Raw genomic sequence first — 16,311 nt, forward strand, 5'->3', positions numbered from 1 at the left:
AGGCAGAGGTTGCAGTGAGCCAAGATTGCACCACTGCACTCCAGCCTGTGTGACAGAGTGATAGACTCTTGTCAAAAAATACATATATATATTACATAAGGCAATTGCTTTCAGGATTGGACGGCAGGAATCAGAAGACTGCGGTCCCCGAGGGAGAGGAAGTGCACAGGTGAGCCCACTTTCATTTCAGCTCTCTGCCTGGGGACAGCTCCCCTGCCATGTGCAGGAAGTAGCATATGAGCAGAGCACAGTGGTCCCGCTGTGCTGAGGATTCCTGAAATAATCCTGGATTCCTGGCACCGCTCAGAGTGCCAGGCTGTGGAAACTGCTGGAATCGGTGGCATCAGAGAGGAGGAAGCTGCTGGGGGAACCCTCAAGTCTTTGGCCAAGGGCTGGGCTGTGTAAGCACAGGGAGAGATGGTGCGAGGTTTACCAGAGAGGGGCTGCTATGGGGTGGAGAGAACAGAGAGACTAAGAGTGCAGTGGAGCTGGCATATGGGAATTCCAGCCCACCAGATTAAAGAGACCTCCCCACCAAGCATCCAAAAAGGCCATGCCTTCAGAACAGGCACATGCCTCAGAGGAAGGGCTACTCCAGGCCTGCCCTAATGGGGCCTAAAACCAATCCTCAAATAAAATACAGAGAAGACAGTTTAAAAGCTAAGCCCCATCAAGTTAGATACACCTTGTGCTTTCCACAGATCCACCTGATGAAGCATGAAAGAAAGTTCAGAAGGTCTACCACATCCAGTATATATCATCACGATGTCAGAATGCAGTAGACAACTACTAGACAGGCAACACAACAGGAAAATGGGACTCATGGTCAAGAACCAAAACTCAATGAATAGAAACAGATTCCAAGATGGCTATGGTGTCTGATTTAAAAAAAAAAAAAAAAAGCAATTGTCAGGACTTACAAGTTCTTAATATTATCATAGATGTCCTTAATCAGAGGTACACACCCAAAGCACCTGTGGAGATTTGGGGAGTTTGCTGTTTTTCATTTGTTTGTTTGTTTACCTGGGCTTTACTCATGTTATATAGTTTCTAATTTAGTTTCAGAATGCCCAACAATCTGAATTTTTAAGAACCACCCTAGAGGTTCTGATGCACACTATAGATTAAGAACCAGGTTTTATGATATTAATAGGATACTTCTACCTTAAGGCAAATACCAAAAAAAGTTATATTAATTTAAATGTATTAAAGGTTCTAGTTAATTGACTTGTTAGTGGGCACCAGTCAGTTGTTCCTGGTTAACCAGATTATACAATTAAGAATATTTCAACTCCAATTATTTTGGGGAAAAATAGGCACACTTCTCTACTTATTTTGAAAAAAAATCTGAGGTTAAATCAAAAGCCACAGACACACAAAAAAGCTACTGATTAAGAAAAAAACAAAAGGAAATGCTCATGGCAAAATGTAAACTTAAAAAATCAGAGTACAATCTACATGTTCACTATAGAATTAAGAAGAGAAATATATGGTAACAGAGGCTGGCATGTTTGTGAATAGAAAAAAGAAAGGCAATATATCAAAATACTAATATAGCTATTTTAGGTAGTTTGATAATGTATAGTTTTAATTTTTCTTACTTTTCTATATTTTACAAAAATTACCATTTTTTCTTAATGAACTCTTCATCTGAAACTTAAGATGATGGTTTCAGAAACCTTCTGTCAACACACAAACCTCTGCAAAACTCTAGCAGTTTCTCCATCAGAAAGAGAAGGGAAGAAGCATCCGGGCACATGAATATCATTTCTATCCTTATCCTGCTCAAGAAGACTTTCTCTTCTGGCTTATGAGTAGCTGGATTAGCTTCTAATGCTAATTTAATCTCATATTTCTCATTCCTCAAAGGAGTAAGAGGCTGAGACACATACCTCACCTTAACAAGCAACAAACAGTGGGTCAGCAGAAGTGAATCTCTTAGTGACAAACACCACACACAAAAGGAAGAGCATTCAAGTCCATACCTGAACCACAGGGTGGCCTCCAGTTGGAGCTTTGACAGCCCCTCGGCTGCCTTCTGTCTCATAGTGGGCCCGGTGATGTGGCTTGGGCTGCACCTCGATCCGCAGCTCATAAGAGCCTGACTGACTGGACAGCGGCCACTCAAGTGGAGGGAGGGATGCAGTCACTGGGATGCTAAAGGAGAAAATAAAATCAGCCATGTGTGCAATAAACCAGAATTAGTCAACTTGTACAATAATTGTAAACGGCCCCTTTTCTGAAAATCATGGATACGGTCATGTATTGCTCAACAATGAGGATACGTTCCGGGAAATGCACCATTATGTGAACATCAGAGTGCACTTACACAAACTAAGATGGCACAGCTTACTACATACCTACACTATATGGTATAGTGGCTCCTAGGCTACAAACCTGTACAGCATGTGACTGTACTGAATACTGTAGGCAATGGTAACACAATGGGAATTATTTGTGTATCTAAACTTATCTAAACACAGAAAAGGTACACTAAAAATACAGTATCATGGCTGGGTGTGGTGGCTCATGACTTAATCCCAGCACTTTGGGAAGACAACATGGGTGGATCACTTAAGCCCAAGAATTTGAGGACAGTCTGGGCAACACGGAGAGACCCTGTCTCTACTAAAAATACCAAAAAAATCAGCCAAGCAATGTGGTGCATGCCTATAGTCCCAGCTACCTGGGACGCTGAGGTGGGAAGATCATCTGAGCCCAGGAGGTCAAGGTTGCAATGAGCTGTGATTGCACCACTGCACTCCAGACTGAGGGACCAGAGTGAGACCCTGTCTCAAAAAAAAAGAAAGAAAACAAAACCAAAAAACAACACAAGGCTGGGTGCAGTGGCTCATGCTTGCAATCCCAACACTATGGGAGGCTGAGGTGGGTAGATCACTGGAGGCCAGGAATTTGAGACCAGCCTGGCCAACATGGCAAAACCCTGTCTCTACTAAAAATACAAAAATTAGCTGGGCTTGGTGGCGCATGCGTGTAATTCTAGCTACTCAGGAGGCTGAGGCACGAGAATCACTTGAACTTGGGAGGTGGAGGTTGCAGTCAGCTGAAATTGCGCCACTGCACTTTAGCCTGGGTAACAGAGAGACTCTGTCTCGAAAAAAAAAAAAAAACCATAAACAAAACAGTATTATAATCTTACGGGACCACCCCCACATATGGGGTCCATCACTAACCAAAATGTGATCATGGGGGGCATGATTGTATGTGAACAAAATGCTGAGGCAGCACATATTTCTTAGACATGACAGGTAGAACTGTTCACAGGGTAGAGATCTTCCTCTTTGCTTTCTCTTCCACCTTGATAAAGACAGTGTGAGCAACTTCTCAATTAACGAAGCTTATGTTAGTTCTAGCATATTTCTAACTGCTGTCCCTTCTTTTCCCCTGGGAATTTTGAAAAGCATCACTATGGATTTATGTCACCATGTCCTGAGTTTTCACATATGGCAGAAATCATTCATCAGAGTATTTTTTCCCGGTTAGCTCAGGGCTGCTAGGAGCTGACACTATCAGCTGGGCTTGGTTAAGCACTTGCAATAAAGCCAATTCTATGTCTTCTCTATCACAGCAGTACCAAGGGGAGCCCAGGGGGTAGCACCTCCATAAACTTCATCGGTGCCAGAGTCCAACTTAAACATTTCATCCAACTTATAATCATATCCTCCCTGTGCAAGCAAATCTCCTCCCCTTCTTTCCAACCACATTGCCTCCTGAAATCCCTCTTACCCTGCAGTCTTTTTTTTTTTGAAGTTTCATATTCCTTAATTGTGAAATATCTAAAACGGATTCAAATGGACTAACATTATCAAATAATCACTCACATCTAACCATATGATTTCCGTATCGTTTGATACAATGATAAAAAGAAAACAAAAATTACAATGAAATAGAGTTGACTTTAAAGAATATTTAACTACTCATTCATTTATTGACTACTGCAAATTTTTCACTCTCTAGGGCTATGACATGAACCATGAAGCATATTTTTAATTTTTTCTTTTTTTAAAATATGGGCTCTTGCTGTTATCCAGTCTGGAGTACAGTGGTGCAATCACAGCTCACTGTAGCCTCAAACTCCTGGGCTCAAACTATCCTCCTGCTTCAGCCTCCTGAGTAGCTGGGAACACAGGTGTATGCAACCAGGCCTAGCTAAGTTTAAACATTTTGTGGGGGGGCCAGCTGGGATTACAGGTGTGAGCCACTGCGCCTGACCACTCTGCAGTCTTAGGGTATCCAAAGTGCCTTTATTTTACCTTAGTTACAGTGCCAACATGCTTTCAAGCTTCTGCCTGCAACCAACGAGCCACACGTGTCAAACACTTTTACCCATATCATGTACACAAGTGAAAAGTTTTTAAAGGTTTACAAACTATGACTCCTTAAAAAACCACTTTAGCCCTGTATTAATATGCTTTAAAGCACCAAAAATTTTGTGAGAAGAAAATTCAGCGGCATATCCCCAGGTTTCAATTTATACTTTTGTTTGGTTCCGAAGTAGGTATTTGATGCTGAAATACAATCTGAAGAAGTAGAGCATGCCTGTAATCCCAGCACTTATGGGAGGCTGAAGCGGGTGGATCATGAAGTCAGGAGATCAAGACCAGCCTGGCCAACATGGTGAAACCCCGCCTCTACTAAAAATACAAAAAAAAAAAAAAATTAGCCAGGCATAGTGGTGTGTGCCTGTAGTCCCAGCTACTCGGGAGGCTGAGGCAGGAGAATCACTTGAACCCAGGAGGCGGAGGTTGCAGTGAGCCGAGATCACGCTACTGTACTCCAGCCTCGGCGACAGAGCGAGACTCCATCTCAAAACAAAAAAGACCGGGCGCGGTGGCTCACACCTGTAATCCTAGCACGTTGGGAGGCCAATGCAGGCAGATGACGAGGTCAGGAGTATGAGACCAGCCTGACCAACATGGTGAAACCCCATCTCTACTAAAAAAAAAAAAAAAAAAAAAAAAAAAGCCGGGTGTGGTGGCAGGTGCCTGTAATCCCAGCTACTCAGGAGGCTGAAGCAGGAGAATCACTTGAACCCAGGAGGCAGAGGTTGCAGTGAGCTGAGATCGCACCACTGTATTCCAGCCTGGGCGACAGAACGAGACTCCATCTAAAAAAAAAAAAAAAAAAAAAGAACAAAAAAGAAGTAGAGCATCAGAGCCAGCGTGAAATTCTGATTTGAATTCCAGCCCTCTGCTGAGTTGCCTGTATAACCTGAGATCAATGTTATCAAGAGACTTCCCTGATGCCCCATCCTCTCAACTTTATAGAAGATTCTTGCAAAGACCACATCGGCTGGCACAGATTGGTACTTGTGAGGAACTAAAGGACTCTGACACTCAAAACCTCTCTGATCAACCTGCCTAATGGAGAGGAAAGGATTTTGTAAACAAAGTGTCCAATAAATGTATCATAATCATATTTTATAGCAGTGTCCCTCCCTATTCTCAACCACTAAATAAAATCATGGTTTGGAGACTGACCTGCCTACGTAGCACAAAGAACAAGGAGTTAAGAATCCCAGATTCTAATTTTCAATGTAGTCATTAACTAGCTGGTGATCATGGGGCTTGTCACTTCACCTCTCTGAGCCCAAATTTCTCAATCTGTACCAGGAGTTAGTCTTGATCAGGATTTTCTTTTTTTTTTTTTTACAGTCCATTTCCGTGTGGTATGGGCGTGTGTGTCTAGTTTGCACCTGTCTCCCCAGTGACTAGCATAGTGCGTGGCTGCATTTCATGAAAGAATGAAGGAAAAGTGAATGAAGGGTAAAAAGAGAAGGAAAGCAGGAAGGAAAGAAAAAGGGAAAAAGAAGAAAAGGATGTTTCCTTTTTATTTATTTATATTTATTATTATTATTTATTTTTATTAATTTTTTTTTGAGACAGTTTTACTCTTGTTGCCCAGACTGGAGTGCAATGGCACCATCTCAGCTCACTGCAACCTCCGCCTCCTGGGTTCAAGTGATTCTCCTGCCTCAGCCTCCCGAGTAGCTGGGATTACAGGCATGCAACACCACACCCGGTTAATTTTGTATTTTTAGTAGAGACAGGGTTTCTCCATGTTGGTCAGGCTGGTCTCAAACTCCCGACCTCAGGCGATCCGCCCGCCTCTGCCTCCCAAAGTGCTGGGATTACAGGCATGAGCCACTGTGCCTGGCAGCATTTTCTAAGATAGCCCTGTGAAACTTCAGTCACCAAACTCAGAACTCTGTAGCCAAATGGCCTTTGAAATCACCGCATATTCTGTCCACATTGAAGTCTCTGAGAAGGCCTGCACACAGGCACCTACTTAACTCTGTTAAACCCAGAAACTCCTTTTTTTAAAGATACAACAACTGACATACTGTAGCCCTGGTGTTATCAGAACCTGCTGTGGAGGAAATGCCAGGCTGGATGCTCCCTGCAGTCCATTTTCATCTGGTATGGGGGTGAACAAGGCCCAGCGGGCAGGGCCCGAGGCTACCCTCAACCCACACCAATCAAAAGAGCTCTACCTTTGTCTATTTAGGTACTCAATTTTTTATTTTTTTTATTTTATTTATTTTTTTTTTTTTTGAGGTGGAGTCTCACTCTGTCACGAAGGCTAGAGTGCAGTGGCATGATCTTGGCTCACTGCAACCTCTGCCTCCCAGGTTCAAGTAATTCTCCCACCTCAGCCTCCCGAGTAGCTAGGATTACAGGCATGCACCACCACACCCAGCTATTTTTTGTATTTTTAATAGAGATGGGGTTTCGCCATGTTGGCAAGGCTGGTCTTGAATTTGCTACCTCAGGTGATTCGCCCACCTCGGCCTCCCAAAGTGCTGGGATTACAGGCGTGAGCCACCGCACCCGGCCTATTTGGGGACTCAATTTAATATTGGGGATAAAAGGCTTCCATTTGCTAAAATAAAAAATAACCTGAAAACCACAGGGATCGTGGTAATAGCATGAGTCTTCCAATTCCTCATGTAGGAGAACAGATATGATAATCTCTGGCCTTAGCCCTCATGTACCTCCTTTGTCATTTCATCAAAATGAAGATAAAAAATAATACAAACCAAGTTTCTGTGAGAATCAAATGAAATAACATACATAGAGAGTGCAATTCATCCTCTGTATCCATGGGTTCTGTGTCCTCAGATTGAAAACATTCAGAAAAAAAAATTCCATAAAGTTCCAAAAAGCAAAATTTGAATTTTCCATGCTGCAGTTTCTACTTTGAGTCCATGTGGTGTGCAGGCATTGTATTAGGTATTCTAAGGTATGATCATCTAGAGATGATGTAATGTATATGGGAGGATGTGCATAGGTTATATGCAAATACTATACCATTTTACATAAGGGACCTGAGCATCCTCAGATTTTGGTATCCCAGGACATCACTGCGCAGACTCTATACTAAGAGATTGACATATATCATCTCATCTAATCCATTTTTTAAAAAACACAAGGTAGGTTCTATTATTTTCTCACAGGGAATAAACCAAGACCAGAAAGGTGCTCAGTACAAATGCGGGGCGGGGGGCTCGGGGAGGGGGAAGCTCTTGATTGATTAGTGATGTCTGCGCTAGGCACGGCTTCATAAAGGTGCCCAATGAGAAAGAGGGTGCTCACTGATTAGCAATGTCTTTCACAAGCACAGCAGCAGAAAGGCAGCAGCAGAGATGCCCGTGTTCACTCAGGTAGTGAGTGGCGGAGGCAGGACTCAAAGTGAGCCTTAAGAGACTCCAAAGCCTACGTGCTATTCTGCTATCTACATACATCTCTTCAGCTTCCCAAGACTTTAAGCTCCTTGGCTCACACATTTTTTTTTTTTAGGGCCTACATATAGCTGGGGCACACAGCAGATGCTAACAAACATCAGTTCCTCTTATAATGAGATAGATTTTACATATTAAGGCTTGCTTTGTGCCTACTAGAATGTCAGCTCCATGAAGGCAGAAATTTTTGCCTGTTTAGTTCACCACTGTCTCTCCATTACTTATGTAACAGAATCTGCCACCTAGATGTTTGAAAAACACTTTCTGAATAAACCAGGTGCCATATGAGCAATTACATTTATCATGACTGCATCCTCATAGCCACCTGGTGAGTCAGGTACACGAATTATACCCATTTTACAGATGAGAAAAACCTGGCCCGAGAATTGAACTTCCGTCTCAGGGTCTCGCAACCAGCAAGGGGCCAAGCCAAGATTTAAATCCATTTAAAGTCAGTCTTAAACCTGACTCTGAATCCCATGCTCATAACCAGAAAACCATCTCTTAAAACTAAACCACAGAATCAATCATTTTCAAAGCCCTGCTCACCTGCAGATGGGAATGGCAGGCACCAGCGGCTTGGGCCAAGTGGGCGGAACCAGCAGGATGGATTCTGGAGCCGAGTTTCTCCTCTCCCCCTGCTCGCAGGGCCCCAGGAACTCCACGGCCGGGTAGATGTGGCGAGGCAGGCCGGCCTTGGATGGGGCGGCAGACACCGGCGAGGGGTCAGGGCTGGTCTTCCACATCTTGGGGGGGATCCCACAAGGCGAGTCCGTGGCGAGGCTGTTCAGGGCATCCATGATCACGGCAGAGCCAGCCACAGGGGGGTACCCAGCCGGGGCGCCGTGGTCCTGGGGTGCCACGTGAGATGAGGGCTGCGGCGAGGGGCTCCGGGAGCGCTGGGGTGAGGCTCCGGGCGGCAGGGCAACCAAGGCCTCGGCGCACGAATGCCTCCGCTTGGCACCAGGCGATGAGGAGCGGGAGGCCGGACGGGGCACGGGCGAGTGGCGGCCCAGGCAGCTGTCCTCGGCGAGGCTGGTTCGAGGTGACATTATTGGCGAGGTTCTGGGGGAATAATGAGCAGGGATGTTTTGAAACTGCGGACACAGGTCGTCGGGCCCGCCGTTATTGGGCGAGACGCAGGGCGAGGTGTAGGGGGAGAAGGTGTCAGAAATGAAGCTGGCAGAGGAGCCGCTGCTAGCGGGGCTCAAGCAAAGCGGCTCGCGGTAGCCCTCGAAGCCGGGCACGGGCAGGGTGAACCTCGGGCTGGCGGCCACCCCGGCCAGGGGCGGCTGCTCCACCAGGAGGCCCGCGTCTCTCATGCGGAGGGGCCCCACTGCCTGGATCAGTTCGTGGGACGGAGTGATCTCGATCCGAGGGCTCAGGCCCGAGGCCCCTGCTGGCTTGGCCGCGCTCGGAAACTTCTGCGGCCCTACCCTATCCGGCTCTCCGAATCGACCGGGGGGCTCGCCAGAGAGACTAGCAAGGGGGCTGTATGGCTTGAGGCCATAGTCCAGGACATCATCGGGGTATGCGGGTCCGGAGGGTGGGCTGGCGACCTTATGTGCATTCGGCTCTTCTGGAAAGAGAAGGGGGAAGGGGGGGTCTTTTTAAGCCTCAAAAACAGAACTCCCGGTGCAGAGCAATCACAGGCTGGATTTTGTCTCACGTCGTTTATTTTTTTCAAATTCTCACCATGCCAAACCCCAAGCTAGAAGCTCCGTCCCTCACCAGAAGAAAACTGAGGCCACTTTGTCCCAGGTCCCTGGAGAAGACAGGTCGAAGCAGAATGAGTTATGGAAGACCCCTGGGCTAAGGGCCTCCAAACCTGGCTTTAAATGAAACCCTTCGGAGAAGCGCACTTTATCTCACAACCCCATTCACACCACCATATACACCCACAACTGAAACAAAAGCCTCCCGAGTCAATACTTACCCCTGCTACATGACACCCTCAGACCCTCCCTCCTGCCTGAGTGATTTTGCTTCAAGACCCATTAGACGGATCCCCTAACCCACGGGCACAGTGGGTCATGACCCCTAGTTTGAAAAGCACCGATCTAGGGCCTATGGCAGCACTCTACACACGTGACGTGGACGCAGGACACAGAGGGAGGCTGCGCAGACTCTGCAGCCCACAGTGCCCTGGGCTTGAATCCCAGATTTCACACCAAGTACAAGAAGTGGCTTCATTCAGATCCAGGGCTCCTGACTCATGTCTCATCTGTGTCATTTTACAAATGAGGAAACTGAGGCCCAGAGTAGGGAAAAGGCCCACCGAAAGATACGGAATTAGCAGGCATAAAAATACCACAGGCAAGCCACTTGCCCCCCAACAGGCAGGGTCACTGCTACAGAGGTTACCTGACACCCAAACTATTAAACCCAATGGATGCAGGCCAGGAGTGGTGGCTCACACCTGGAATCCCTGCACTTCGGGAGGCTGAGGCGGGCAGATCACTTGGGGCGAGGAGTTTGAGACCAGCCTGGCCAACATGGTGAAACCCCATCTCTACTAAAAATACAAAAATTAGCCAGGCATGGTGGCACAGGCCTGTAATCCCAGCTACTCAGGAGGCTGAGGCACAAGAATCGCTTGAAACCAGGAGGCGGAGGTTTCAATGAGCCAAGACTGTGCCACTGCATGCCGGCCTGGGTGATAGAGTGAGACTCTGTCTCAAAAATAAAATAAAATACACTAAAATAAAGATAAAACCAATGACTGCAAAATGACCTAACTTCCTTTATTAGCAGCTGCCTAGCCCAGGCTCCTGCTGCCACCTCAAAAGGCCCTACCGCTGCAGAATGCTGTTCAAGTAGAATATTCTATGTCAGCCACCCAAGGACACTGCCACCCATCACCTCACACTGTCATTTAATTCTCAGCCTGACCCTCTTCTAGCAGACACCCTGCCTCACTGCATCCTGTACAGGTCCAGGCACATGGGGCTGCTTGGGAAATTCCCATGGAGTTAGTGCCATCCACCCACCCCTCACTGCAACTCTACCTCCAAGGCCCCCCACCTCATCAGAGGCTCCTCCAACCTCCCCGCCAGCTCATGGGGCGGCCTGGACTCCTTACTGATGCCTCACATCTGATCCATCATCAGCCCTGACTGCTCCACTGTCAGGACAGAAACTAGATTCCCAGGTCTCCCCACTCCATCGCATCCACCCTGGTCCAAGCCGCCGTCCTCTCCCATGGGGACTACTGCAGTCATCTCCTCCCTGGCCTCCCCACTACCTCTGTGGCTCTGTCAGTCTGTTTGTCACGCAGCAGCCTTTAAAATGTCCATTCTCAAAACCTACTATAAAGGCTTCTGGACACTTTAGATGGAACCTAAAGTCACTAACGCAGCATGTGCCCCGGCCTGCCACCCACCCCCACCACTCCCCACTTCTCCCCAAGCTGAGTCAGCAACAACCCCTCCAACATCTTCGTCATACTTAAGCAGCTCCTGCCTCAGACGCCTTGGGTTCCCTCTGCCTGGAAACCCTCCCAGCGAGATCCTCCCACTTCCCCTGGTTCCTTCCTGCATCTGCTCAGCCAGCACCTCCTGAGATAGGCCCATCAAAAAGATCGCCTCCACCCCTTTTCCCTGCCATCTTTTCTCCACTGACACCTGCTAACAGCTCCCATCGCACCAGGTATCTGTTTAGGGAATCTCATTCTGCCAAACCAGGTGCAGGCAAACCACAGCCCATGGGCCAAATGCAGCCCATGGGTTGTGTTTGTAAATAGTTTTATGACAACACAGCCAGCCTATTTATTGACACAGGGTGAACAAAGCAAGCTACAGCTTGCTCCTATACTACAACAGCGGAGTTGGTAGTTTGGGAACCGGATGGCCCCCAAAGCCTGAAATATTTACTCCTTGGCCCTTTAGGGAATTTTACAACCCCACACTCAACCCAGAGTTCCGTCAGTGTTGGGCCCATGTCACTGTGGCCCAGCATTGTCTGCCAAGCACCTACCACAGGGCCTGGCACTTGCAAGCCCCCATAAACATTTGCCGAGTGGCTGAGAGAATAAGTAAATATAAGAACCATGTCCAGGGGCCTGCCAGCCAGAAACAAGACCTCTTCCTGCTTTGGGGGACCCCAGGTGGCCACCCCAGTGAGCCTCAGCCTCCTTGTTCCCTCTCTGGGCTATCCTAGAGGAAATACTGTCCAGTTTAGCCGAGCTGATCTCTTAGGGTCCATATGGTACCCCTACTTCCAAAATGGCTCCCCACAGCTCTTAGGTAAAAATAAATGACCCCTGCCAGGCAGCCTGGCTGGGCCCTGCCTGCCCATCTACCCTCGCCTGCATTCACTCTCTCCCCTCCCTCTCTCTGAACTCCAGCCAAAGGGGAGTGTGGTGATTTTTGTTTTGTTTTTGAGGTCTTACTCAGCTGCCCAGGTTGGAGTGCTGTGGCACAATAACAGCTCATTGTAGCCTCCACCTCCCAGGCTCAAGCGATCCTCCCACCTCAGCCTCCCAAGTAGGTGGGACTACCAGTGCACACCACCGGGCTCAGCTAATTTTTTTTTATTTTTAGTAGAGATGAGGTCTCACTATGTTGCCCAGGCTGGTCTCAAACTCCTGAGCTCAAGTGATCCTCCCACCTCAGCCTTGCAAATTGTTGTGATTACAGATGAGAGCCACCATGCCTGGCAAAGGGGAGTTTTAAAAAGCATCAAGCTCCTTCCTGCCCCAGGACCTTGGTACTTGCTGCTCCCCCTGCCTCAACAGCTCCTCCCCTACCCAATGCCTGGCCCCCTTCTCCACAGGACTAAAGCCTACTCATGCCCATGAGCTTGGCTTAAGTACTGCATGCTTCTAGAAGGACCCCTGATCACTTGACTAGCTCAGGCCCCACTCACAGGCCCCTGCTGTGTTCTGTGCACATCTCACCATAATGACTGAGGAACTGTGGAGTGCTCCGTTTCCCTCAACCTCCAGTCTGCCCCTCCCTCGACCTCAAGATCCACCCCCACCAATCAGCAAATGCCATGAGGACTCTTGCTCCGCCATGCCCCTAAGCACTTGGAATGGTCCTGCCACTAAACAGGCCCTCAGAAAGGATGTGTTGGCTGAATGAATGAGGCAAGCTCAGAAAAGTCTACCTGGAATAAACTATTACTCAAAGATGCTAATATCCAAACCAAAAGATAGAAGGCTATAACTCTAGAGAGGGTCATTTTGTAATATCCATGAAAATTCCAAACACACGTGCCCCTGGAACCACATGTGCCCTCGGAACCAAGCAATGCTACTTTTAGAAATTCATCCTGGGCCAGTCATGGTGGCTCACGCCTGGAATCCCAACCGTTTGGGAGACAGAGGCACGAAGATTGCTTGAGGTCAGGAGTTTAAGACCAGCCTGGGCAACGTAGAGACCCTATCTCTAAAACAAAAAAATTTTTTTTCATCAGCTGGGCATGGTGGCACCTACCTGTAGTCCCAGCTACTGGAGAAGCTGACGTGGGAGGATCAAGGCTGTAGTGAGCCATGGTCGCACCACCACCTCCCAGCTTGGGTGACAGGATGAGAACCTGTCCCAAAAAAAAAAAAAAAACTTCCTGCAGATATACTCTCACCTGTGCAAAATGACCTGTGTATGCTTAAGATTCATTACTACAACCCTGACTGTAATCCCAAAAGACTGGAAGCAACCCAAAGCCCATCTATTGGGGATGAATTAATTCTGGCTCATTCATATGATGGGATACAGTATAGCTACAAAAAGGCCTGAAGAAGTTCTTTATGCATTGACATGGAATGACCACTGAGATTTAGCATTAGAGAAAAGCAAGCTGTATAGTGTGCACAGCATAAAAAGTGAGAGGATGTACACACAGAGAGATGTACACACAATGTACACAGACAGATGTACACACAGAGGTATACAGATTACACATACACATATATACACAGATGTACACGCACAGAGGTACACACACATATGTACACACACAGACAGATGTACACGCACAGCTGAAGGATGCACAGGCTTTCTCTGGAAGTCACAAGTAACAGTGACATCCTCCAGGGAGGGGAACTAAGGAATGGGAGGACAGTGGCATGGCAGAAAGGAGACTTCCTTTGATTGGTGTAAGTGTGTAAGAAAATAAATGTAACTCCCAAAAGAAACATTTTTAATTTTATTTCATAGGTGGTAGGTGACATAGCATGATATACAGTAATGAAACCCGGTTTTACGAAGCAGGAAATGAAGAGTGCAGTCCTGCTCTGCCACTAAGTAGCAGCGTGACTTTGGAAAAGTCCCCCACCCACTGGAGGCCTCAACACCTTCTCATTTATAACTGAACAGCATTAAACTGAATCAGTTTCCTTGGTGGCTTCTGGCTCGGAAATCCTTTGATTTTTCTAGCTAGCATCTGTAAGGCCTGGAGTTCTTGTGAGGCTGTAGTTTAATGTAAATGTGTATTTGAATTCGCACATACACACACACACGCCTTCCTAGAAGGTAACAGAGCACAGAGTTTTAATCTAGGAAAAGAGGAATGTCAAACCCATGGCCGACAACATTCTGAGAATTCACTGCCCTTCGAACCAGAAAAACAAAACACAAAAAGTTTCTTAGCAAAAATTCCGGCCGTATCAGAAAAACTGCACTGTATCTTATCAGAAACACACCCTTGGGGCTGATGTGCACAGTCCACAGAAACACAGTCCTGAAAACACACATCACTCACACTCCCTAGGAGCTCTGAAAAACAGAAAGCTCCAGTGTGCTGAGCAAAAGTATTTAAAGCATTTACATTGGTTTTCATTAATCCAAGCGGCAGGTTTTTTTTTTTTCCTCTTGACAAGACTTTAAATGTTTACCAGCAAGCAGGGAATATGAAGATAATTAATAATCATTTAATTCTCAGTCCCCTGGGTATTTGACAGTAAATTTCACAAATAGCACATCATTAAAATATTTCTCTAAGTCAGTGGCTGAGATTCATCACTATTTCTCCTTAAACAACTGCCACGCTCGCAGGCGGCTTTCTTACAGTCATCACGATGCCCGCACGGCACTGGGTGAAGTTAGTTTCATCTCAGAACCACCAAATGTTCTCAGGAGGATTTCCAAAAAGCTTGCTTTTTTTTAACCACTTGCACGATCTTTGCTCTATCCATGTGCCACCAAAAAGTATTTACTTAATATTTCTAGTATTTAAATTCACTCACTTATTTTTTTTTATTTTAAAAGGAAACTTTATACCACTACTGCAGATGGAAAATCAATGTCACCTCCATAAATAGAAGGTAGGGTAAAAATACAATAAAAATAAAACTTACTAAATTCAAGCAAGACACAGTGGCTGGGCAAAGGCTCTGAGTCTGAGGCTTTATACACCCCCGCCCCCGCCAATGCTTCTGCGGTATAACTCATATACACAGATGTCAGTGTTTTGAGTATAGAGTTTGATGAGTTTTGCCAAATGTCATACATTCTTGCTACCACCAACATAATCAAAATATGGAACATTTCCAAGACCCCAGAAAGTCAAGACCTAGGAACAGGGAAAGGGAGGAGCCAGTGTTAGAAAGAAAGGTGTCAACGGTACAGCAGTACCTCACTGAAGCGCTACTCCTTTTTGTTTGTTTTCTGTTTTTTGAGACAGAGTCTTGCTCTGTTGCCAGGCTGGAGTACAGTGGTGCGATCTCGACTCACTGCAACCTCCGCCTCCCGGGTTCAAGCGATTCTCCTGCCTCAGCCTCCTGAGTAGCTGGGATTACAGGTGACCACTACCATGCCCGGCTAATTTTTTTGTATTTTCAGTAGAGACAGGGTTTCACCATGTTGGTCAGGCTAGTCTCGAACTCCTGACCTCAAGTGATCTGCCCACCTTGGCCTGCCAAAGTGCTGGGATTACAGGCATTAGCCACCATGCCTGGCCTGAAACTCCACTCCTTCTGACTAGTTCAAAGAGAAAATAGCGCTGAAAAATAGTTCTTAGCACATACAACGTCCTCACTGGTGGACCACCTAAAATCCATTTCACCTACCATGGGAGGTACCTGGCCTGCATACGAAGCATCAGTACCAAAGGGAGGAAGAAGATAGAAGCAGGGATGGGGGATTCAGAGGTTGCTGCTCAAGGGCCTCTGTACCTCCATGTCACGCACATGCTGTTCCCCTTACCCAGAACTCCCTTCCATACCTCCCGACCTTACATCTCCTAACAAGCCACTATTTATCCATCATGACTTGACCTGAGCCACCCCCTCCTGGAGGCCCTCCCTGTTTCCCTAGGCTGGATCAGGCAGCTCTTCTACACTCCCAGGTCCCACAGAGTCCCACACTGAAGTCTATCTATGGATTCACTCGTCTGTCTACCCTCTAGACTCTGAGGTTCTTAGAGGCAGATAGGAGTCTTACATCAATAATTATTATGAAGATGATTATAATGCAGAAAAAGCAGCTAAAATATATTGAGAACTTACATGCTAGGCATTGTTATAAGCACATTACATGTAGTAAATTACTTGATCCTCACAGCCACCTACCCACTGGATGCCAATAGCAGCTGCCCTGTCCCTCTCCCCG

The 16,311-nt window shown here is 46.7% G+C and overlaps 1 protein-coding gene across 6 annotated transcripts in view; it reads right to left on the reverse strand.

Moving 5' to 3' along the window:
* Positions 1 to 16,311, reverse strand: part of NFATC2 (nuclear factor of activated T cells 2) — a 178,586-nt gene that overhangs the window by 130,117 nt on the left and 32,158 nt on the right. For 4 of the 6 annotated variants that reach the window (XM_063802591.1, XM_003317015.7, XM_525356.8 and 1 more), the window contains exons 2-3: positions 8,312 to 9,341; positions 1,986 to 2,157 (exon numbers count right to left, since the gene is read on the reverse strand). In XM_063802591.1, coding sequence (XP_063658661.1) covers positions 1,986 to 2,157; positions 8,312 to 9,341 — 1,202 coding nt within the window. The remainder of the gene's footprint in view (positions 1 to 1,985; positions 2,158 to 8,311; positions 9,342 to 16,311) is intronic. The other 2 variants (XM_063802592.1, XM_003953774.6) reach the window with 1 other exon arrangement.

The sequence above is a fragment of the Pan troglodytes genome, chromosome 21 (genome assembly GCF_028858775.2).
Source record: "Pan troglodytes isolate AG18354 chromosome 21, NHGRI_mPanTro3-v2.0_pri, whole genome shotgun sequence".
Taxonomy (NCBI): domain Eukaryota; kingdom Metazoa; phylum Chordata; class Mammalia; order Primates; family Hominidae; genus Pan; species Pan troglodytes.